Below are 27,327 nucleotides of genomic sequence, written 5' to 3'. Positions count from 1 at the left end.
GATATGCCTGTTAGACTTGCTGTGCGCATGTCCATGTCTATTCCAGGTAATCGCTCGAGTGATTTACTATTTCGTTTTGCATTATGCCCCAGGCATAGAGAACAGAAAATTTCGACCTTTAGGTTTTCGATTTACAACCAACGTGGTTTTATGAACCTCATAATTCTTCTTTGGACTCTTATAAACGATCGGGTCGTACTCATAGTACAAAACAGGATTTTCATATTTTATACATCATACATTTATTGATTCAAAGTACAAAGAAAGAAACTCTAACTTGACTGTCGGAGCATTGAAATAGTAATACATAACATTAAACCCTTTCACTCAATGGAGTTATCACCTCTGTATCCCAGGAATGTGTGAATAATTCGGAGTTTACTATTAGCAAGTTTCAGAAATACCCCGACAGTTCATTAACGGAACAGAGGAAGTGGTATTAGCTTCTAAGTTACAAACTTTACAAACCAACAAATTAACACGGCTTATCAACATGCATTGTAGTGACAATTCAGTAAGAATACAATAAAATTGTTGAGAGCAAAGCACAACAAGAAAATACCAACATGGCAACATAATCATAATCCAAACTCAATTTCAATAAAACTAGGTCAAAATATGAAATATTTACACGGAGACTCCTGAAACAAGTGCAAGGAGAATATGACCAAGTGTTCCGGAAGAGTAAGCGTCTTTTGCTTCATCGACGACATCCGACAAATGATTGTTTGTCAAATCAAATAAGTAGTGTCACGTTCTCAAATGAACACAACAACGGAACAATGTTAGTAACCATACGTAGATATTGAAATATATTAGATTTTACAATATAAAAGCTACAGAACGGTTCTGCTCAGATAGTGTTTTTTAAAACATTTTTTTGTACTGAGAAAATGCAGATGATTATTTATCTTTCATTGATTTCACAAATTACCAAATTAAGAAAATAAATTGTCCACTAGAAAGTCTGAGAACTCCCACCTTATGTTTAAAATGTGAAAATTATTAAACTGATTTGACGATTGAGTTGGCGAACCATAATTGGATAGTTTTTTTCATTTTACAGGCATGTTTCAGGTGGTGAAGTATAACCACTGTCCCCACTTACGACCCAACATGTATATCGATGGAGGGGTTCTGTGTAACTACCCGATTCACTGCTTCGATGGTACGTGATTTCAATGCAGCATGTTATGAAATAAGATGAGTTCAGCTTTCTGATTTTTGGAGCAGTATCGCACCCTGTGCTTCTGTTGACATCCCGGAGGTTATGAATAAAAATATGATTGTAAGGAAGCTAGTACGGGAGGTTACACGTTTTGCAGAAATGGTGCCCTCCGACCATATCAAGACACTCTCTTCGTCATTAACGATTGAAACTCTGTCCTTTGTTTTAAGTGATGGCCATCTTAACACAATTTAAGTGTCATTATATATGAATTATTAAATTGGTTCTGATTTTCACAGCAAAATTAATTTTTAGAGATATTTGCCCGTAGGCTGGTGGTTGTCTATGAAGCCAGAAGATACCTTTATTCATAGGATGTGTGATGGTCAACAACTTCCTGTTATTCTTAGTAAGGCATGCAGATTTGGAAAGAAGTCAGATAAAACCCTTGGATTTCTTGTGGTTGGTATAATGTTAGGAGTTGAAATTTAGATGTATAACAATTATTGGAAGTTCTGATATATAAGAATTGTTTAATGGAATTGAAAATAAAGTTCCATATTGAAATTTTCCAAACTGAAATTTACAAAAGTCTGTGCCCAATTCCTAAGTATGTTATAAAATCTATACACTCGAATCTCATTATTGCGAAGTAGGCAGGACCATTGTTAACTTCTTTAACTGAGTATTCGATTTAAGCAAGTTCGAATGTTTAGTGTGAGGTTTGGCTTGGACAGACGCAATGCTTCAAATTATACAGGGTTTTGAAGTTATAAGAGTTCGAAGTAACAAGGTTCAAATGTTATTCAAATAGGACTTGAAATTCGGTTTAGACTCATAAAAAATGAATCTAACTTTATAACTTCAGTATTCCGAGACTGAAGCCGACAGCTTTCGGTTTTATCTTGAGAACAGAACACCAGTGCAGGCCCGCTCAAACTCTCAGCTTAACAGGTACCCGTGGTTTATACAATGTCGTTCCTTATCTTCATAATAGTACAAAAGTGAACGATTTATATATTTGTACTATGATGTTTTACCTGTATCGGATCTTGAAGAAAGTTGGAAGTTTAAAATAAGTAGAATTCTTGAATAACTTAAGTCATCATATGATAAACAATCTTCCAATAACAACATTACAGTTCACATAACTAGTAAATTCATAGCTTAATATAACATTATCATAGGAGACGAAGAGCAGAACTGCTGGAGAAAGCCAGAGAAAGGAAACGGATTGGGGCTGCTGTCAGCCGTTTATTACCAGTAAGTGCATAACATTAATAGACAACACTTAATCAACCTTTTTCAGGTTTAATTTTTTTTTATTAACTATCATTTTATTTTAATCCATATGATTATATCTGGTATCTGAAAGTCATCTTACGTTCTGTCATCGTAGTCTATACATGTACATAACTATTTCTGAGTTCGACTCTTCAAACAACACATATTTTTTTTATTTCAGCTTTTGGACAAATACGATGAGAGTCATGACGGGAAGATTGATTACCAGGAGTTCCAAAAAGTATATGTACGTAGAAATATTGACCAGATTGAAATGGTGCTTCCCCCAGACATTAATATCACTGTTTAGTAGATCTTGTAGTATTTAGTTAACATGTTTGTGTAGATGGGAACAATCCAACCACACCTATATAGGAACCACCAACATCACAACTGATGAACGACCTAATTAATACTCATACTCAATACATTGACAACAGAATCATAAACAATTGATTAGCTTGTGTGTTCTGTCCGAGACTTAATGATATCTACTTACTGAAAAGATATTAAATTCTAGTTTAATGCGAGTTTCCTTTTCTAACAGGACCACTTTTCAGACGAAGATAAACAGACATTGTTTGCTGAGAATGCTAGATGCCAGGACATATTTAAAAGGCTAGACAGAAACGGCAATGGTCAGGTGAGAGTTTTTTTTCTTTGTTGGTTTTTTATTATTATTATTTTTTTTTTTCATATCGGAGACTTCGGGTAAAACATTCCTTTGTTTATCGTAACCCTCTACTATGGCTCTTTAGATACCTAAAGACTTGCCCACCATTTCTTTACTATTACTGCCTTTGATTTGTATTCGACATTATCGATGTAAGTATAATGAAAGTAATACTTAATGCCACATTTAGTACAGGAAACACTTCATGTTGCAGAATCAAAGTCTTTCACGCTATGCGATAGTCGGATCTTAACCCGAAGGGAAGGTTCTTATATTGGAAACACCAGGCTTAACGACTCCAACTTTCCTTGAAGGTTGAGATCCCACTATTTCACTAAAAGGCGGGGACTAGTTAGTTTTCTCTTTCTAGTATTTTGTGTGAATATTGTTTTTTATGTTTATGTTTGGTTTCGTTGCCTGTTATTTATTGCCACAATCGCAAGGATTGATTAATTACCTGTCCCAACCCTAGGATCAGACAAGAAAATCACACACCAGGTAAATCTCAAGAGAAATGTATTTATCAATATTGAACAAAAGTTCTATGTTAACTTTCACTTTATACTTGTCGGACCACATTAGGACAGATGGTGTATGGTGATAAGTTGAGAAAATGGATTTTGATGTAGAAAAAACACTTAATGTTTTAAGGGAGCTCAAGTACAGCATGACTTAAACGTCATTGTTTTTACTAGGTTCAAACAAAAGAGGATATTGTACCTCTCGGGGTAGATAGTCTCATACTTCATGTACATTTTCCTAAATATATCGACGTTGGGTTAATGACACAGTTCTTTTTACACGTTGCTTTTTCTCCAGTTTTAATACTTCTGCCAACTCTGTCATTGACCAGGTCACTCTCCAGGAAATAGCACGATTCGTGGAACAGAGAGGTCTTGCTGTTAACCAACGATACCTAGGATACAAACGACAGGATGTCACCAGCATCGTGTCATATGCCTCCACCATATTTAATACCATGCTCCTTAATCTCAAGCGCTTGTATATGGAGGTACTTTGCTTTGCATTCAAACATTTGAAATATTTACCAATTCTGTCTTTTCATAGTGATGATTGTTCTAAAGAACAATGATTAATTTAGAATAGCTCAAACGATTGTATTCAAGCTGCGAGATCTGAGAGAGTTGATGGGAGTGATTGTATTTCAGAGAATGTTCTAATTTAGTGATTTCTCGGAACTTTGTCGTCCTTCAAGTGTACCCTGATTGCAAATAGAAATGAATATAGAATTATTCTTTATAATCCAAAATAAAAAAGGTCGAAAACCGCATCCAAATCGATCAGGCTAAAAATACAGAAATGTATCGGTATTTTCAAAACAATTTTAACATGATGTGTATATCATGACAAATTAACATTATATATTCCTTATGTTAGGTCGACAATTAAAATATTTTATCTTATTTACAGTGGTTATGTATGAAAAGCTAAATTATATCACGGACTTAGATGAAATATTTCCGTAATTATTGTTTTCTCGAAAAATATTAATGAATCATGAAGTTCCATTTTTTCTCCTTATGCATGCAGTATATCTAGGTTATGATGAAGTATCGTGGTTTTATTAAATCTTCAAACTAGAGTACTTGGAAAATTAAATCATATCTGTCCATTTTCTTACATAATGTAGACTACTGAAACGTGAAATATGGGTATAGGTAAATAACACTAAACACGAATGTGTCACGTGCTGTCACGACAACTGAGAAGCCCAATATACACCTTCACACCTGTATAAAGGTACGAGATCAAGGGATGTCAGCAGGTGGGTTAGGGGTAACCTGAACTTTAAGTTACCGAATAGGTGTAGGGTATGCTACTTTCGATTTTCCATTTTACAATGATGTCCGCACTCATGAAACGAGGAAATGTATAAGGACCAATTTGAAGAAGATGCGGAAGCCTGGTGAGATAGTTCATTGATGCACTACCTATCTTTTTGAGCCTTGAATAGGCAGCTCTCCATGTGCAAAAATCTTAAATTTGGTTAGTACATTTAACACATGTTAATTTCTTATAATCGCTGGATTGAGTAAAGCACAAAAATAACAAAATTATCTCCTCCACATACTTCCAGTAAATGCAACTATGCATGATAACTTTTCTCATAAATAGCACATACAGATTAAAATACACAGGAAGCTGTTCATTATGAGTATAGATTTTGTAATGATGTATTTGTAGTATATCTGTATTTGTAAGAGAACTGAGGGTACGCTTTCGTTAATTTGACTGGATTTCTAATCGGTTGCCGGTTTGTATTGTATAAATCAAGGATTCGCCACATTTTTTAGCGATCAAATGGATCATAAAAAGGATAACATTTACAGCCCCCAGATTCACGAATTATGAAAACACAGATAAAGTTAAGATAGCATCCGCGTGTGTGTTCAGACACCCGTATACAGTATATTACTTAATTACTCAAAATAAAAAAAAACGTAATTAAAATTGTAAAAAGTCCTTTCTATATGTATGTAGCACTGCAAATATAAGCTACATCAGTAGGGGGTGAATAGAATATATCACATAAGTAGCGAAAACGATAGCATATAGAACACATGATGTTTCCTGGTATATTTGTATATGGCTGTTTCGACAGCGTTGAACTTGTGACGTCACAGATGTGGGCTTCCCATCTCAGTGTGCATTTGAGATAAATCACAATATCTCGGAACCGGAACTAACTACGACATTCGCACTTCCTTGGCCTTTTGTTGTATAATATGACGTATTTGATAGCTAACTGTAGCAAATCACTCAGAGTACACTTTAAATCCGCAGAACAAATTAGTCCCCATAATTATACTTCCGTATATCAAAATTCCACTCACAACAATGCAAACCTTGTAAACTATCGAATTCTTGCAACGTTTTCGAGCCACATTTGAAAAGATTGCACAAAAGACAAACAAGAGAATAACACCCTTACACACAAATTGAAGTAAGACCAAACAATGTATTAAACGGCAAATTACAGCTGTTTCGTCCTTCTAGTTCTAATCAGTGATGCTAAGCGCCTAAAATTTAAATCTAGGAGGTGACCGATGAAAATTATAGTGATCAATAGAAATGTCAGAATCTAGATGGGGAGGTGCACTGACCCAGTAATTCAGTAAATTGTGTAATTGTCTTATCTCTGATATTGAAATAACACGCAAAGGCTCTAAAGTCTATAATGAATGACCTTACTGCATTACAGTATGATGACCTTGAGCGGACAGTAGGCATAAATACGGGACACGTTGAAACTGCGGACTTCGAACTTGAAGAAGAAGATATCGCCTTTATGTTGGAGGTGCGTTACCTAGGTAACAGTAGTAAAACACTTGTGACAAACCGATAGTTTAAATGGTATACTTTACTTAAGGTCGATATAATACGCTACATTTTCTCTCGTCTCTTCTTTCTTACGTCTTTGACAATCGTTGAGGTTCTTTTTTCGTAACTGATATTAAACCAAATAAAAGAATGATGTCGTTGTATATTGTTTATATCTGTAACAAATACTTGTTTTTATTTATCTTGTTATATTGCTATTTGTGTTATTTCTTTCGGTAATAACTTAACTCAAAGCGATACAAATTATATACATATGTAACCCTACTCATTGCACGATATCAATAAAATCCCCGTTTAAAGTGTAAAGACAGGTCCAAAGAACTTCACCAATGAAAGATTTGAACATTTCAAGTCCTCTCATGTCAAAGCAATAATTTGTATGCAATTTATAATATGTGTATAATATCACTTCGATAATAAAAATGCAAAACTAAAAAAAAAAAAAAAAAAACAAGAAGGAAATCCAGTGTGTGTTGTACCGTTAATATAATTTTCCCGTTTCAGCAAGGAAGAATTGCAACCATTGATTTTCTTAAAATGTATGTGGCGAAGAAAATGAAAAACGAAGAAAAGGAGGTGTAAGTTCGAGACCCTGAACTGTAGATAAAAGTGATATATAGCTTAATGGACTTGGTAAAAGGAAAGTGTGAACTATAACGATACCACGGTGCTTGTTGTAACTTGTGTAAGTCTGTATTCTATTTTTGTCCGATAGATATCTCAATCCTATTTAGAAGGTAGTTCAAGTTTGAAAAGACTTTCAATAACCGTACTGTTATTGCATTGTTGAACATGGAACACCCAACGTGTTAATGATACCAATCTAGTTATTATCATTGTGTCAGTAAATGTGTATCAGTAAAATACTATGTGTATCAGTAAAATACTATGTGTATCAGTAAAATATTATGTGTATCAGGAAAATACTATGTGTATCAGGAATATACTATGTGTATCAGTAAAATACTATGTGTATCAGTAAAATACTATATGTGTATCAGTAAAATACTATGTTTATCAGTAAAATACTATGTGTATCAGGAAAATACTATGTGTGCACGGCAGCGTGATAAAGATGTAGTTCGGACAGAAATTTTGAAAGGAACCTGGAGGATTCCTTTTCTATTTTTTAAGGAAGGATATCAAAGTCAGACTCACTTACTTTTTGTATGGATGTCAATTAAAGACCTATGGAAGCTTGTATTTGTAAATTTATTTTTTAAGTATTGTTTAAACTGAATACTTCTTACACTGAGTATCGGTTTAACTGAAATTCCCTGATGTTCTTCGAACTACGAGTAGTGTATGGTTACTAACGGCTAACTTTACATGGAAAAGTTGGAACAAAATAAAAAAAATAATAACCCCGAACAATCAGAAATGAAAACAAATAAAGGTACACTTACATAACTAAATAATCGTGCGCCACCACAGACAAAAACTCCGAGATTGGTCCAAGGGAGGCTACTCTTACTACTTCGACATATAGGAATTAACCTTCGTTTTAATCTACTATTCTTTTTGTGATGGCGATGAAGTGAACTACTGATCACAGTTTGATTTCTGAAATATCGTCCATTATTGGCGATTAATATAAGATTTTAGTGTGATTTTTATTAAATCACTTACGAGATTCTTCCTTTGAGTCATATCATATTAAGATTTGCCTTTCTTATTTCTTACGGATAAATTGCATTCTATGTCATAGCACCATTTTAAAGATTGCTTGAATATGTCTGTACCTTAAGTCAGTTTGAAAAAAAAAGAGTAATACAAGAAACAGACCATTTTCTGTTCAGATCTATTATTCAAAATGGCTTAAGCATAAACATTCCTGTATTCCTTGAATATATACAAAAATGTCACCCTGCAATAGACATATTTTTGCATATTTAAAGCTGGAGTTTGTTAATGCAGTATAAGTGTATTGGATATAAGTAATCCGATGTTAATGTAAAACACCGTACAAAAACACCACGTTACATCAATCAATACCTCTGAAATATTCACACGAAATTGCAGCACCTTCTCACGTCAAAAATCAATAGGTGCTAACGACACTTCTCCATATATGGAAGTCTATAAATATATATAGTCTATTACGGAGCTCAGACTTCAGGTACAGATGATAAATAAATTATAACACTCTACTTTTTGAATAAATTCAGCTGTTGTAAAGATCTCTATTTTATTGGTTTTCATTTGTAAGCTGCTGTTATGGTATAGCTAAAGTGTTTAAAAATTAAGAAAGCCCTCTCTCACCTTTAATTATTGCTTTAAAATTGTAGTATTTTTATAGGTATTGTGTTACATTCTTAAACTGAAAATGATTAACACTTCCTGTGGGATTAACATTCTCATTGAACCTTAGCTCTTTTGTTCATTATCCCAGGAAATTAGGACATTGATCAACAGTTCCGTTCATTGATTTTACGTCAAACCGAACGGTATACTTATGAGTGTCGTGCAAAGATATTGTGATATTCCTAAATAAATGTTGTAGATTGTGATAACATAAATCTAAATCTTAAGGTAAATACTTAAAAATTATTGTTTTTAATCTTATGTGGTTAAGGAAATGAGAAGGTGATAAGTTGTGTTAATCTTACTAAGAACAACGGGATTCGCGACCTACAGTTGTAAACCCTCGTCATATTTGAGATGCTGTATTAAATGTCTTCCTAGAAAAATATGTCTTTTATATCAACCGCTTATCCAGTCGATCTTTTCCTTCAATGTAACCAATATGGACCTTTACACCAAGTTGTATGATAAACGCGATAATTTCAATTTCCCTATTGGTGAATTTTCCATTTCTGAATAGCAATAACCCTGTATCACCAAAATATTGTATTCACATATCGCGGTTGATTCGATATTCCCGAGCCTGTTCCTACTATCATGATTTTTACAAGCGCCAACTGACGAACAAACAGTGTTTCTAAAAGATGCAGGTTGAAGAAAATTATGGGGAAGTTTTACGGTCGTCATAATGATCTCATTGAGAAATATTCTGTTTCTTTGTGCGATATGAAGATGGACCTGTTTAAAACTTGTTACTTTGCCTGTTGATTCTGTTGTCGTACACATTATTCTCATTTGAGTACGTGACATTACTTACTTGGGTTGACCAAGAGTGAAATGAGGGGTGTCGGCGATGAAACAGAAGACGCTAACTCTTCCGGAACACATGGTCTTACTCTCCCTTATGACTATGTTGACATATCGGTATTTTCTTGTTGTTTTTTCCACTTATTTGAATTGGCATGACATTGAATCATAAATCACAATGAGCACATCTCCAGGGACAGGTACATGCATGGTAACAATATCAGTAGGTACATGCTAAACAGCAATAATCGTTTTCAATAAAATTTTTATGTTTGTGTAAGTTTATCAGAGACAGATAATCCGGGGCACATGTTTTCTTCTCCGCAAAAACATACATGGTTCAAAGACTAGTTCAATAAAATGAAAATACATATAAACACCAAATCTACAATTATATATTAACACAATGACGTAAAGGCGGCAATACCTACATATATACATTGTAAATGTATATCAAGTTTGCTCTTCATATGAAAATTCTTATTTTTTAAACAAACATTTTTGATATTTTTTATTTCATATTATCAGGAATAGAAGATACATATGACTTTAATATGAAAGGAGAAAAAATGATTTACAAACGTTACAATTTGTGGTAGTGTGAGGTGATCTGTGTATCACCGGCTTATCTTCTGTGTCCATTGTACCATCTGGATAAAAATTTGGATAAAAATCTTTGATAATCTTCAGAATCAACCACAACCTATTGTATCAAACCTGCATTTTGAGTAAAAGGAATTACCAACCTGCTTTCTTTGCATGGGGAAATAGGGAAAAATAAGAACCTGTCACAGACACTTATATCTTCATATCTTCTAGACTCCCTTAATTCTTTTTAAATAAATAGTTTCACGGAAAAAGAGAAAAAGATGTATTCCAATTTCGTTGCTTCTTACGATCATGATGGATCTCTGCAGGTGCAGTTCATAGGCCCTATCTTCAGGGCAGTAGAGAGGTGCATGAGTCGATAATATTGTATTGTTTCTAGTAATTTTCGCGCATGGAATAAATAAAAAACAAGATATAAATATATTTGTCTTTCTTGACACTACCTCACATTAACCTGTGTATTTAGTGTCACCTACAATTATGGAAACCTTTGAGTTTAATAAGTAAAACAAGGATTCGAAATGATTTACAACTAATGTTGCTTACTGACATTCTACAAGCGGGAGGAAACAGTGGGAAAGATGATAAAGCACAAACTGTAAGACATTTAAGTTTTGTACCATTCTTACAGAGCGATATCTTCCAGTTTGTGATACATAGTTATCGTCGATTTCGAAATCAGCTAGAATGAAGTGTATTCTCTGTGTAGATCAATTCGTTATGCACAATGAACGTTTATTTGATAGTTACCCTGGAACACAAGCGTTGGCTAGCTACAGTGCTGTTGCTAACGTAGCGCCACGATTGATGTGTTCCAGACATGTAAGACGTGTTTAGTGTTACAGTAGCTTTCATGATACTTGCCAGGAATTCTGATTCTGACAATCAACATTTGACACCACAACTTATTAAATGTCGGAACAGGTTATCAATTAACCTGGTTAAAGATTATTAAACGTAGATAGATTGTTGTCCTTACAACGGAACTCAGCTGCGCTTCGCAATTTTGGGAATATGTCAGTCAATTACGGGGCAAGGATGGTATTAGGAAATAAATGCATATGTAACAGACGAGTCATTGACAACACGGAACAATATGCTCAATACATCATCCTGTGTAACATAGTTACCCCGTTTCTTACTTTTCTTAAGATTAAGTTCACCTGTCTAATCATGAACAGAGCTGCTTCTTTCAGCTTATCGAGGTTTATCCAACTATAGAAACAGAGTGTAAGCTACAATGTCTATATACTGTATGAATATTTATTAAGTAACCGGGCACGTATACATGTCTGGGAATGTTATTGTAAAAAAAAGGTGTCATATTACTACAGAGGTCCATGCCAGTTCTTCCCATGTAAGATGTCTTATACAAAATGTGGCGGTTAACATTGAGATGGAAGGATATCACGGACAAACCAGTTAGGCGGTGTGACGTCAGTAAACATTGATGATATCATTGACACATTAGGATGATGTCATCAATATAATGTCAACTACACACGGATATAATAACAATGTACTATTCTGTCACCAATGTAGCACCACCTATCCTTTCGTTAGACGCCTTAAAGTCTTATAACAGTCTAGTCTTATGAAGCCGGTGTCCACATGTGATAGGCCCACTGACGACACTTTTATAGTGTTATCACACTGAAATGTCATAACCTGGATACATAACGTGACATCCGAGCCGATCACACTTTGTGCATCCCCTTCAATGCTATGTGACAAGCAGGGGAATACGAAGTATCATTTTATTTATTGTAGTATGTCATGGCTTGGATAAGAGGCTAGTGCCATTTTTCCTTTTTTTAAACAGAAGATATTTTTACTGTATAGTGATTATATAAGCACAGAGAAATGGCTTCTTTAATAATGCTAAACAAAACCATGTTTTGATTGTAACATTTTAATAACACACACTTGATTTCAGTATAGTTGATGAATTCTAAGAGAATATTTCCGTATAAGTAACATTGTGACGTTGACTACAATATATTTGAGACGTGTACAACATACGCTATATATTTATTTCGTCCATTTCACCTTTGTTTAATGATTGTTACATAACAAACACATTTCAGTACATCTTTTATCACCCAACAATCTACACCTCAAGAAGCTATAGCCTTCCACTCTAGTGTTAACACTCCATACAGAAGTGAAAGTGAGGGAATGTCAACAGATATATTACAAAGAGAAAAGAGTATTTAGAAACGAGAGGAAAAGATAAATATCACAGGTTAAGTCGCTCTTACCACTATATTATAGCTTGCAGCAGGTACTGTTATTATACTTCCAGCAGGGCCGTAGATACCGGCAACGTTAACAAGTCGTTTCGGTACCTGGTTTACGTGACGCTAAACACATAAACGACTTTACCGGTACAAAGCTATATCAGTTTGATTTCATTACAACTATTTAACACTATGAAATAATCCATGATTTTTATCAGTGCTTTATCAGTGATTTTTGACTGCTGTTCATGTTTATACAACATATACACTACATCTGTATTTCCGTTAATATAATATTTCTTATGATTAATTCGTAATGATTTCATAAACAGGTCAGGGTATTTTGCCTTATTTCGATAAATAACACTATCTTGCCTCGGGATCATGTGTAAACCTCACTTTACAAAACTATTTTGTTGTTTCAGCTAGTTCCACGAGTGAAATAATATCAAACTCGGTTTAAATATAAGGCGATTCCAGTAGGCATAGCATATCAAAAGTAATTTTAATCGCCTTAAAAATCTAATTCCTCTTCTTCTCCAATTTTAAATCAGTGGTAGCTGTGAATACTTTGTTCGATTATAAAAAAAGATATTTTAAAAGCCTGTTTAATGCACATCGATTGAATTTTCCGAGTAATTTTCAGGTGTGTGTAATATCGCGGTTCCTATTAAGATATAACACAGATTGCATGTCGAGCCATTTCTGACGATATTTTGTGGTTTAACACAATGCTTGATATCAGAGCCCTACACATCTCTCCTATAGGATGGTTAAATGCACCACACTTAATACAAATCCTTTTTAGCTACGATTTTAGTAAGGATCACACTGTTGCCTGTAATTGTTTACTCACAACACTCTTTGTTGGAGTGACAACCCGTCCCCCTCTCCCTAGTGAGTTGGTTTAACTGATAAAACTTATTACAGAGCCAAAGAGATTGCAAAGCGAGTGATAGCCGTTTGTGACGAGTCTTCTCCTACTGCAGCTATCAGACGTTGGGTGAAGGGATTCAGGTGTGGCAGGGAGTTCGAAAGATGGTTCCCGGCCGGAACGGCCATCCACCAGTAATTACCCAGAAAACAACGACACTATGCATAAACTGGTGTTGGAAAACAGCCGTATTCTTGAGTTAGTTCTTGAAAGTTGTGAGGAAGTGGAAGGGACTATGTTGAGAACTCAAGTAGTATAATTGCAGATATCTTGCTTTTTTCTTTGTGAGGCTCAAAACTATGCGATACCCACTCTTATTATATATATATATATATCTTAGTGTGCTTAACGTATCTTCATTATAGATATATTGTGTTGATAGTGTTGAAAGTGTTGATAATGTACATCATTTGCCGGGGAACGAAAATTCCTGCCTTGACCATTGCGTCTATTCAAAAGCTGTTAAACCATCTGGTCTTTTCCTTGTGTGTTTTCTAATATTAAGACAAACAAAGAAGCCAATGAAACTGTTTGATCTACATTGTGTGCTGCAGGTGACATGCACAAAAACATAATAATTGTCTCCAGATTTATAGATTGTAAATATTATGTAGCGATAAACGTCTTCTATAAAGGAAGCCGTGCCATTGTGATATTTATTCAAAGTAATATTATTGACGATGGGGCTTTAATAATCAAATTAGTTCCTGGATAATCCTGTAAATCCCCGGATACATACCGCCAATGATTTAACGAGTTGCTGAAATTCCCGGTGCAGAGTTGTATATCACCAGCTTTGTTGATATTAACGTCTCGATAAAACGACCAATAAATTAACAGTGGCCCAAGCGCTTTAAACAACTCTAATAAATCTAATGCTTAGAATAATGCTTTGTGTTTATAAGGATCTTCTAACGCAATCATAAAGTTGTATCAGTTCATCCAAATTCATCATTACATTCAAATGAATTCAATATGATGATATATGAACCGGATAAAATATTAGCCTATTAAAGAAAACCTAGAAAATACCAATATGTCAACATAATCATAATTCAAAGTCAATACAACTCGGGCAAAATATGAACAAAAGGAAGATTTACACGGAGGCTCCTGACAAAGTAGAAGTGGAAATAAGACCAGGTGTTCCAGAAGAGTAAGCATTTTCTGCTTCATTGCCCATATCCGTTGTGTAAATCTTGAACAATCCGACCAAGTAACTTCACGTTCTCAAATCAAAATAAGGTACACAACAGAGGAACCAGAAGGCAGACTAGCGAGCATCAAACACGTCCAGTTTCATATCGCACTGAGAAACATGATATTTCTCGATGAGATCATTATACCGACTGTAAAACTTCCCCCTCATTTTCATTACCTGCATCTATTGAAACACTGTGTTGAGCTTGTCATCAGTCGACGACTTCTTACACGAAAATCATGATAATGGGGAAACAAGCCATTGGACAGCAAGTCAACGGCGACATGTAAACACCATAGGGTGGGGTACATAATAGGGAAATTGCTATCATCACGTTTCTCATAATTCCTGGTGGAAAGCTGTCCATGTTGGCTTCGTAGTAGAAAAAATCGAAATAAACGGCTGATGTAAAAGAATCTTTTGTGTCCTTGATTTCCAATTCTGGTGGGTATATATGATTGATATAGACAATAAATTTCTTTTTTTTTTGAAAGACACTACCTCAACAATATATCTGACAGTGAAATTAACGACTGTGCAAGGTCTTTTTGATTTGCTTTGATTAGCTCTTTGATCAATGCCACAAAAAAGAATCAGCCAACATTGGGCCATAGTAAGTTCCCATTCAAACAATTATTAAAACAATCCTGAACATGAATTAAAATTTTGTCGTGTATAAATTATCTACCATTTCTTCAAACGGACGTATATTTTATACCAATGAAATATGTATGAAATGAAAGGATATTCAATCAGCAGTTAGCCTTTCGTGAAAGATGAGACAGGGGCAATCCTCTACGACTCTACGTGTACATTGTGTGTCTTAAATCCATCCATTTTAGGATGATATGTGACGTGGCGGATTAATCGTATGCATGTTAGTGGTTAGACCACATTCGATGTTGTGACGATACTTATAACTGGTACAGTGATTTACTGTTATACAAGGCTAAGTGAGATATCCTGTATCAAGCGCTTATCGTATGAAGGATTCCTTTGTATCGCCTAACGTGTATATAGTTCCCTTGTATCGCTTATCGTGTATATATTTCCCTTGTATCGTCTATCGTGTATATAGTTCCCTGGTATCGCCTATCGTGTATATAGTTCCCTTGTATCGTCTATCGTGTATATAGTTCCCTTGTATCGCCTATCGTGTATATAGTTCCCTTGTATCGCCTATCGTGTATATAGTTCCCTGGTATCGCCTATCGTGTATATATTTCCCTTGTATCGCCTATCGTGTATATAGTTCCCTTGTATCGCCTAACGTGTATATAGTTCCCTTGTATCGCTTATCGTGTATATATTTCCCTTGTATCGTCTATCGTGTATATAGTTCCCTGGTATCGCCTATCGTGTATATAGTTCCCTTGTATCACCTATCGTGTATATAGTTCCCTTGTATCGCCTATCGTGTATATAGTTCCCTTGTATCGTCTAACGTGTATATAGTCGCCTTGTATCGCCAATCGTGTATATAGTTCCCTGGTATCGCCAATCGTGTATATAGTTCCCTTGTATCACCTATCGTGTATATAGTCCCTGGTATCGCCTATCGTGTATATAGTTCCCTTGTATCACCTATCGTGTATATAGTTCCCTTGTATCGCCTATCGTGTATATAGTTCCCTTGTATCACCTATCGTGTATATGGTTCCCTTGTATCGCCTATCGTGTATATAGTTCCCTGGTATCGCCAATCGTGTATATAGTTCCCTTGTATCACCTATCGTGTATATAGTCCCTGGTATCGCCTATCGTGTATATAGTTCCCTTGTATCACCTATCGTGTATATAGTCCCTGGTATCGCCAATCGTGTATATAGTTCCCTTGTATCACCTATCGTGTATATAGTTCCCTTGTATCGCCTATCGTGTATATAGTTCCCTTGTATCGTCTAACGTGTATATAGTCGCCTTGTATCGCCTATCGTGTATATAGTTCCCTTGTATCGTCTATCGTGTATATAGTTCCCTTGTATCACCTATCGTGTATATGGTTCCCTTGTATCGCCTATCGTGTATATAGTTCCCTTGTATCGCCTATCGTGTATATAGTTCCCTTGTATCGTCTATCGTGTATATAATTCCCTTGTATCGCCTATCGTGTATATAGTTCCCTTGTATCGTCTATCGTGTATATAGTTCCCTTGTATCGCCTATCGTGTATATATTTCCCTTGTATCGCCTATCGTGTATATAGTTCCCTTGTATCGCCTCTCGTGTATATAGTTCCCTTGTAACGCCTATCGTGTATATAGTTCCCTTGTATCGCCTATCGTGTATATAGTTCCCTTGTATCGCCTATCGTGTATATAGTTCCCTTGTATCGCCTGTCGTGTATATAATTCCCTTGTATCGCCTATCGTGTATATAGTCCCTGGTATCGCCTATCGTGTATATAGTTCCCTTGTATCGCCTATCGTGTATATAATTCCCTTGTATCGCCTATCGTGTATATAGTTCCCTTGTATCGCCTATCGTGTATATAGTCCCTGGTATCGCCTATCGTGTATATAGTTCCCTTGTATCGTCTATCGTGTATATAGTTCCCTGGTATCGCCTATCGTGTATATAGTTCCCTTGTATCGCCTATCGTGTATATAGTTCCCTTGTATCGCCTATCGTGTATATAGTTCCCTTGTATCGCCTATCGTGTATATAGTCCCTGGTATCGTCTATCGTGTATATAGTTCCCTTGTATCGTCTATCGTGTATATAGTTCCCTGGTATCGCCTATCGTGTATATAGTTCCCTTGTATCGTCTATCGTGTATATAGTTCCCTGGTATCGCCTATCGTGTATATAGTTCCCTTGTATCGTCTATCGTGTATATAGTCCCTGGTATCGCCTATCGTGTATATAGTCCCTGGTATCGCCTATCGTGTATATAATTCCCTTGTATCGCCTATCGTGTATATAATTCCCTTGTATCGCCTATCGTGTATATAGTCCCTGGTATCGCCTATCGTGTATATAGTTCCCTTGTATCGCCTATCGTGTATATAGTTCCCTTGTATCGCCTATCGTGTATATAGTTCCCTTGTATCGCCTATCGTGTATATAGTTCCCTTGTATCGCCTGTCGTGTATATAATTCCCTTGTATCGCCTATCGTGTATATAATTACCCTGTATCACTCTAAAATACGTTTTAAAGACAGATATACACCTCGATTTCTTTGTTTTCCCAAAGTTGTAGGTAAAAGAGCGTTGCTCAAGAGAACTTATAACTTACTAGCATCGGATAAAGAGTCTTTCAGGAATGAAGAATTAAGCATGAAAAATTGATCAGTTCAGTCTGTCCGATTCAAGAATTTCAAATAAACGGGAGATAAGCTAATAGAATGATTCAATTCAGCGGTATAATTGTTTACAAAAAATAAGGGTTGTAAGTCACACTGCTTAGGACCGTTGGAACGAACTATAGATTTCAATCAAATTACACCTGATAGCCTTGTCCTCACTTACAAGTAAAGATTCCAAACGAAAACATCGAAAGACAAGATGGCCATAAAACACATTTATTCGTCTAAATATTTACAGAGTGTTCTGCTTAACTAGCTAGAAATTGATCATATTTAATATCGAAACGAGACGACGTAATGTAAAACAGAACTCATTTGCTTCTGCTCGATTTACGGGCTACGAAAACGGCCTTGGTAGTAATGCATATCGGTTGGGTCTGATGAATGTTAGACTTTTATCCGCTACCAAACATTACGTAACACAAATACAGTATTAATAGTATTACCAGATCCCAATGTTGGTCTACAGCATCTAATGGATTCATTCTTGCAACGTTTCTTTCGTTAGAGATATTGATACCGAATCAGTCTTAGAGCCTACCATATCAAAATCAGTGCTAAATGCAGTGGTATCGAAACACATTGTAACATACAACGTTTGCAAATGAAAAACCTGTCATTATCAAAACAAAGTTAAATCATCCGATAAAGTTACATTTACATAAAGATTAAGATACCAGATATAGATTAACTATGTATCAATAATAACACGTATTTGGATACCAAACATTGTTGTTACCCTATATCTTCACAGTTACATTTTTGACTTCTTTTGCATTTGTCTAGCAGACGAGTTTCCTCCATTTTTCAGCGCGTACAATTTCCTTAGCGTATGAATGAGTAACAATGTCACAAATATCGCGAGAAAAAAATGAAAAAAGTTGAAATTATTTAATGGTTATTTATGTAACTAGTAAGAATTGAGACATATCAGAAACATTCTTTACAATCTATCAAGATAATTAGAGAGCTATGAACATACCATTTTATATGTTAACGTTGTCCACACATAATTGACATATCCTATATTTGCTGAAGTTGCTCATAGCCATAAAACATGGAAGTATCCTCGTTAAGTAGATACTTTTTTATTTAAAAAATATAGATAACATGATATATTATGATAATGATAACTGGAAAAGTATGTGGACATTATTTTCTCTCATCATTCACAGACTTGTCACCCGTTCAAGATTCCTTTATCAACCCCTAGGGTATGATTTCTCTGTCAACCCCTAGAGAATGACAGATAGCGTGTGCACCGGAAGTGAACCGGAGCTACTTCTACACACGTCGTCTGCTACATCTGAACATTATTTTTACCTGCTTGTACAAGCTGATTATCACCGAAGCCAAGGCTCTCTGAGAAAAAGTATGATGGGAGAAAAATAATCATCCCCTTCCTGGGGATTGGAGACTTCTCTCTTACACCCTCAAGGTAGGGGAAGATTCTACTATTCATTATTATGTTGATGTCTTAAAGTATAGTTACACATGACCTAGACATGGACTCCTGGAAGTAAAAACAGTGCTCAGCTGTTTGTAATAAGCACCGCCTACTGGAGATGAATATTAATTTTCATTTAATATATTACAAGATTAAAACCAGGAAGTCTCAGGATAAAGTGGAGTAGAAACTGCTCATATCTGATGATGAACGATAACTCTGTAAAACGATTCTGTCATTAATTAACATCAAGGTGACCCTCCCATCACGTTATACGAAACATTAACCTGATTTTTAAATCTAAACGGAACTAATTACATGCCATTTTATCATTATAGAACATGCGTCTAATGTTTATTTTCCGTCCAAAATTGTAAGCTATTTATGATAAGTTGATAAACACCTGCTATGGCGGCACGATATTTTGACGATCATCAACCTCCTTCAGCATTATGAAGATACTGTGTCAAAGTTTGCGCTGTTGGATGGAAATGAAGTATCATGTAAGTTAAGAGCTGAGGTGACAGATGGAATATGTTAGATTCGGAGGTGGACATTTTTTTTCGCAGTAACCAAATCTGGAGAGAGCTTATTCGATTCTTACTAGTGTACTAGGACAGAATGATACTTTGTGACAGGTAGTTCGCCAATGAGGGATTTGATAGGAGAAAGAGTATGGGGAACAAGTAGGGTTGTTTTAAGGAATAAAAGGCTAGTCCTTTGTGATGGCAACCAGACTTTGCGTGATTTTGTACATTATGGTCACTCTACCGTCTCTCTGTCTACCTGCAAGGCTGTACCAGCCCCCCAGTCTTTGGAGCATATATCCAAGACTTCCTATGTTGAGATACCTATGTGTCAGAAAGTGGGCGACACGACGCTGGACCACTTCCAGTTTATGCATGCCTTTTTATGATGATCTCAAACTATATTGTGGGCCGCTGACTCCTAAGGCCATCATCCTGAAGTCACTCTGGTGGACAGTAACCCATTTTGTCCACAGCTTACAAAACTAATTACCCGAACGACATCCGTCGTGATTCAAGTGCTTTTGAAATAACGTTATTTTTGGTGATTGTACAAAAGGCACACAAGTGAATAGCAGTTTGTATTAAAAGGTGTAATTCACTTGTGGGAATTTCTTAATTATAGTGTTCTAAGATAAGTACATGTGTATAAGCTGGACCGTATCATCATTTAGTAATCTCAAGCATGTAAATCTTATTTTGAAAGTCTTTCCTACATTTACAGTGCCGAGAAAAAATAAGTGATTTAAACATCAAATCCATTGTAACATAAAACAGGTACATGTCATAATGTTTGCATGACCTTATATTAGGAAAATACAATATGTACACAGTACATATATATTATAAACCGTACTAAACGTAGATTCGGGTCAGATGTAAAGTGTAGACAATGTATATTACAGTAATCAGCATTTCATGTAGGTAGACCACTAGATATGAAATATGTATATAACTAGAATTATAAGTAAAACGTTAGATAAACCAGGTATTTCAGTCAACAAATGGTCATTGTTGTGACTTCTGAAGCTCTCTTTATGTGATATAATATGACCATGATATGCATTCTAAGAAAAGGGTAAAGTAAATGGTTGTTACATGGTCATTCATGAATTTCACAACACATAATATGATTGTTGACGGCTCAATCTAATTTGTAAACCCATATGGATCAGATTTAACTTCGTAGCACAAGGAAGTAGAATTAATCCCAATGGCTCACGATGGAATCCGCACAACTTCCCTTTAGTCTTTTTTCATAAAAATTCAACCCAGGAAGTCAGCTGTTGACATACCTTACTGATATCGCGATATTGGGAACAATCACTTAGGAATACAGAGTCAATCTTGGGATGTAAGTATCGATGAATGGGGAAACAGTCATGTTTAGAGATCTTAGATGTGATTATATTGGCAAAATATCACGTGTTAGATAGTCTGTCTCTACCGATATCTAATTCCAATGTATAAAGACTCACTGAGAGAACAAACATGTCTCCGGTTGTCCTCGATTTATCATTTATCATTTGTGAAAAATGCCCTTAGTGAATATGTAGTATCTGAAAATTACTGTAGGTAAAGAAATGCATATGCTGAACATGTTACCATAGCTATTAGTCGGAGGTTCAGCATCATTGAATATTTTCCTTATGAAAAGGGCAGAAAGGTGGAAGCACTTGTTAAGGGCAATCACAAAAAAATATTCCTTTCGGAATTTTGGTATGGCTAGAAAGTAATCATCTTTACTATCAAAGAGAATTGTTTTAGTGCCTGTGGCATCCACTGAAAAATACTGACGTATAAGGTCAGTTTCCTAGACAATAGTCAAACAGATCATGCAAGGGACGGAACACTAAATCCAAACTATGTTGGCATCAGGCTTTACCTGTGTCTATGGCTGGCATTTACCGTCCATACTATGGTTGTATCTGTTGGTACACATCTTACTGTGTTTGATGACAGACGTCATTAGTTTATGTGAAAAATAAAATCGTCAATTATGACAAAAGTCAACAAAATGAAGTGTTATTGAGGGAGGAGGCATGTAGGCAGAGAGTGGGAAGGTAGTTAAGAGATAACACTCATATCATGTGATATATAGTGACGCAAAAAATAACGAATGTACACTTGTCATGTGATATCGATCGGTTACTCAACCCAAGCTCTTCTTAAAGACCTCAAAAGAATGGCACTAAGGCGTCAAACGTAGCTATCTCCTAATGTCGTAGATAAGTGTAAAGAGTAGAAGTTTTAAACATAACCTTGAAGTTTGTGATACATAATCTGTAGAAATAAAAAAGTAAACATATCGGTGAACGTCTTTATTTTTTAAATCTGTAATATAACATTTAAAGATTTCAACAAAGAAATGAAAAAGTGAAGAAGCAGATATTATGCGATTACTTCATAAAAAGGACCTGTACATAAAGTACTGGGTTTGCCAGATAAGGTATTGAATGTGTCGTGAGGTAATTATGAAAACACATTAATCAGCGATCTGCTATTGATAAAGCTCCAAACCAACACCTATTGTATCTAACATGATTATTTGGTTTATCTCACTAATATTTATTCTCTAATAAGGATACATGTTTTCATCTGTTTGTTACATTCGGGTTTTCGGTCTGGATTCATGGTTACCATCATACTTATGTAAAAAATAAAATGATTCTTTACATGCTCTAATGTGTATTGCGTGTAACTCTTTTATCTAAGAAGCTCTCTGTGATGTTGTTTATGATAAGGAAACGTTCTGCTCCTGATAGTCATAAAGCACTTTACGACTTGTAGCTTTTTTTCATGGAGTGACAAGACTGGGAGTTCACGGCTTTGAAGTGTGGAAGCTGGACTCGCTGAGACCGATGTAGACTGGGCATTTGACCAATAGCCGTCCATTGAGATAAAGTCATTGCCACGACTTGTGCAAGATCCTTAAAAAGAAGTTCTGTATTCATTTAGTGGTATCTCTTCACAGCTGTGGCTGTGAGAATAGTGAAAGTTTGCTTACGAGACAAAGCAGGCAAAGTGGACGAGACGAGGAAAGCTGGTTAGTAGGACAAGTCGCGGTGGGTCCAGACGCAATGCATATACATAGGCTGACAGATCTTCAGTTACGGACTTTAGATTTGACCGAACTATTTTCAGAATTGAAGCTTCCAAACATGAAGTCGTATATACAAAATGTAAGTTAAAACTACGACAATGAATTTTATATGATTTATATCCAAAGTGTTATAGAAATAGAAATTAAACATATAGATATTGATATTATACAAAATCTAGAACACTATGTATTAACGATATAGAGAAAGGGGTCCTTGTACGGAAAATTAAACATAAATAGTCAGAAATGTTGAAAAACAAAGCTGGCGGCCGGTATCGTTAAAAAATGTATCTGAATTTGCATAACGATGGAATTTTTTTGTATATATAAATAACCTGCATTTCTAAAGCACCGTGAAACTGAAAGCAAAGAAGTAAGGAATTTCTAGACACGTGTTTTAACAATTCAGATCCCTTCACGTGCAGATTTTTCGTTTGACATTGTGCCAAATGAAATACAGGCATTTTCACTTGCACACTGTTAGTGATATGCTTTGACAGAAGGACAACGTGCGCTGCATCCACGGCATGTCTACGTCTCACACTTTAAGAAACATTTCTTTCAAAAGCACTGCCGCGCACAGTCTGCTCAGAACAATCACAACAGGGCTGGCACTTAGTATTGGCACCTAACGGAAACATACATCGTAATGTTTCATTTCCATATGTTACATGACCTTTGCACAAATTGGTAGACTTGGCTATGACCTACTTTGTGACATCGTGCAAAACAAGTGAGTGGAAAAAATGTTCTTATTTACACATTTACTTTTATCACGTCTGTCTGTCTGTCTGTTAGGCTGTCTGTCTGTCTGTCTGTCTCCGTGAACATAATGGAAAAATAAGCAAAATGCGAGTGACCTTCAGATGCCGTATTTATGTTTCTTTGTTTTGCTTAAAACAAAACACGGGTTTATTATTCATGATAGAATTATTTGAAAGTGTAATACAATCTATACTTAACACGACGCTAGTCGAAGAGGAAGGGTGCCCGTAGTTTTGATTTCATGTGAAAGCAAAAAAGTCCTTCATATTCCTACGCAAAATTAAATAAAGTTTAAATAAAGTTCAAATGCTGATTTTAATTGACAAATGAATAAAATTAGTATAAATATTTCTAATAAGATAAATATAATGTTTTAAAATGTTAACGTCCATAAACTGATTGATAGTTCGAGGCGTTCAGTTTCGATTTTTTTAAATACCCATTTGCTAAACGTCTATGGCTACCCCCCCTCTATTAGAAGACTTTATAAATGTGAAGGTATCTTCTATTTCATTTTAGCAAAATATGTAGTATTTCTAAACATGTTGGAAATTGTTGGAAAAGTTGGAAATATAAATATTTTTTCTACAAAAAGTATTTCATTTTTGAGGATAACATATCAGTCCTTTAAAAGCGAAATCGGACAGCATTTGATCATAACCTTAATTATACAATTAATTATTGTTGTTAAGTAATTAATTATACAACAAACAATTGTTAATTAAACAATGTAAACAAATTGTAGATAATGCTAACTATTGTCGAATTTCATCACTACTGTAGCATTGACGGAGTACATGAAACTGGTTTATAGGCGCTAGAACATTGCTTTGCAAAGGGAATGCTATTTCAGTGTTCTGAATGACTTAAATCATTACCCTGTATTATCCTGTTTAAAATTCCAAGCCTCACGTCGATTCCTACTTACCTATGAAACGAAGTACATGTTGTACTGTTGTAAACATTAACTAAATGATTATCAGCAGCAGCAGCAATCATTGTTAGTGTTGGTATGCAAACGTGTACAGAGGAATATTCAGTAAACTAGAAACGAATACTTTGTACAGGCTGACAATGACTCCTTTACATTATTTCTGCAGCACTTATTTGTAAACAAATTTTCATTGTTATTCTCTCATGACAAGTGTATGGAACAAGGTATCAAAGTACTTACATCCGTTTTGTAATCGCGGACTCATAAAAACTGGTGTGTTTTCCAATACTGTTATTTATGGTGTGTTTCGTCTTAAGCTTCTCCAAACATTGTGAACAATATCAGCACAAATACATAATCATTTGCAATAGAGTCTTTATACCAAATAGTCGACTTCCTCAAACACCAAATATGATATATATCTCAACTCTGTCTGTGGATGGTCACTTGTAAAACTAGAATCAAACACCAGATATAATGTATACCTCAACTCTGTCTATGGATGGTCACCTCTAAAACTAGAATCAAACACCAAATATAATATAACCTCAACTCTGACTGGGGATGGCCACCTGTAAAACTAGAATCAAACACCACATATAATATATACTTCAACTCTGTCTGTGGTTGGTCACCTGTAAAACTAGAATCAAACACCAGATATAATATATACTTCAACTCTGTCTATGGATGGTCACCTGTAAAACTAGAATCAAACACCACATATAACATATACCTCAACTCTGTCGGTGGATGGTCACCTGTAAAACTAGAATCAAACACCAGATATAATATAGACCTCAACTCTGTCTGTGGATGGGCACCTGTAAAACTAGAATCAAACACCACATATAATATATACTTCAACTCTGTCTGTGGATGGTCACCTGTAAAACTAGAATCAAACACCAGATATAATATATACCTCAACTCTGTCTGTGGATGGGCACCTGTAAAACTAGAATCAAACACCACATATAACATATACCTCAACTCTGTCGGTGGATGGTCACCTGTAAAACTAGAATCAAACACTACATATAATATATACTTCAACTCTGTCTATGGATGGTCACCTGTAAAACTAGAATTAAACACCAGATATAATATATACCTCAACTCTGTCTGTGGATGGGCACCTGTAAAATTAGAATTCCTGTTTATAACAGCCAAGATATTAAAACACTTGGGTCGTCTTTTAAAAAAGAAATCCTATACTGTTTGTCAAACATCAAACGAATTCCAGCCGAGATATTGGCACGGTGTTTTCTTGTTGTTAAAGGTTAAATGAAGAAAAAGTCTTAATGTACGGTTATTGGCTGGAAACAATCGATTATTCGTGTATATTGATCTATTAACGTTCATATTTTTGTCATTATTTATTCAAAATGTGAACTAAAACTACCTTATATTAGATGCGACAAATAAAATCGGTCTTGTCAAGAATTCGTTTAGAACCCGACCGATTTTTTTTAATGCGGTGTTGTCTAACGGGAACGTTATCATTTTTTAAATATCAGGATATCATCTTTATTCACCATGATTGCTTGATGAAACAAATAACTATTGCAGGAGACTTGTTTTGTAGCCCTAGGTTTTATAGTAAAGTTTATTTAGTACACGTCTATATATAATACAGCTGTAGCAGTGCATGGCTGTTTGTATATACACATATAGTATTGTATGTATAAATATGTAATATTGTCTTGTTGTACTTGCAGATATGGCTGTTTATTTTCATTTGCATATATATAGATATAATATTGAATGACCGTTACTGTATACTAATTCAATCTATTAAGAAAGATTTGCGAGACAGTAACCGAAGTATAAAATGCAAGCTTTTCTAAACGGTATATTGTACAATCTGTCTACTTGGAAAACAACATTATCAAAAGACATTGTATTTTACACTGTGTATCGTCCGGTGAAAAGGAGAATATCTAGTAGGGATCTATGTCCAATAATCTATCAAACTTTCTAAAGAAAGGCGATAGTAGACAGGTACATTAACAGATCAATTACTCTACACACATATTGATGATTGTTATTAGGTTCAAATACAATTCTGTTCTAATGACTTATTGTGTGTGATCGTTATCACCGGAATACCCCCTATTGTATGAAACACTATAGTTGATGTACTCCCATCCGTCTAATATGTATACCCTTAACGTCATTCACTCGCTATTGCAGAGAGCACTACTGAGGCTTATTGTACACAATCGATGGAACCGAAAGGCTTCGAAACAATTGGACGAGAAAATTTATACTACACTTTGGTATTCAAAATAGATGTGCTATCGACGAAAGCCATCTCCTCAGAGGGTCACAAAGTCTCAGAAGACCATCCATTTGGTCAATAACGGAACCCATGGATGTAGCAAGCGGCAGGTGCCAAAGCCGACCTATCGACCAATCAGAGACGTTCTAAGATAATTCGGTTCTGTCACAGGCCTGGCCACAATGTGAAAGCAATGTATGGTTGCTAGTGATACTACAGTGGTAGTACGTAGTGTCAGTGCGGCTTTCAATAGGTACGTAATTGTGTCCGGTATAAACTGCTTGGTGACAATTTGTTATGGACCTCGCAGTGAGTACATATGATATCAAGTGTGGGTGTATTAAGCGTTTATGTTGGGAGTGTTTAACTTGTCTG

At 35.4% G+C, this 27,327-nt stretch overlaps 1 protein-coding gene across 1 annotated transcript; it reads left to right on the top strand.

Annotated features, from left to right (window-relative positions):
- On the top strand, window positions 1–13,520 carry LOC132550406 (uncharacterized). Its single transcript, XM_060214468.1, has 11 exons — window positions 1–46; window positions 1,067–1,168; window positions 1,500–1,630; window positions 2,037–2,122; window positions 2,356–2,431; window positions 2,634–2,699; window positions 3,000–3,095; window positions 3,979–4,137; window positions 6,349–6,444; window positions 6,993–7,066; window positions 13,379–13,520. Exons 1-11 carry the CDS (start codon window positions 4–6, stop codon window positions 13,518–13,520), a joined length of 1,071 nt encoding a protein of 356 aa, XP_060070451.1. The 5' UTR covers window positions 1–3.
- The last annotated feature ends 13,807 nt before the right edge of the window (window positions 13,521–27,327 follow it).

This window comes from Ylistrum balloti, unplaced genomic scaffold, assembly GCF_031769215.1.
Source record: "Ylistrum balloti isolate Yb309-2 unplaced genomic scaffold, AGI_CSIRO_Ybal_v1 Utg370122, whole genome shotgun sequence".
Taxonomy (NCBI): Eukaryota; Metazoa; Mollusca; class Bivalvia; order Pectinida; family Pectinidae; genus Ylistrum; species Ylistrum balloti.
The sequence above is the reverse complement of the archived record's forward strand: the minus strand, read 5'-3'. Positions and strand labels throughout refer to the sequence as shown.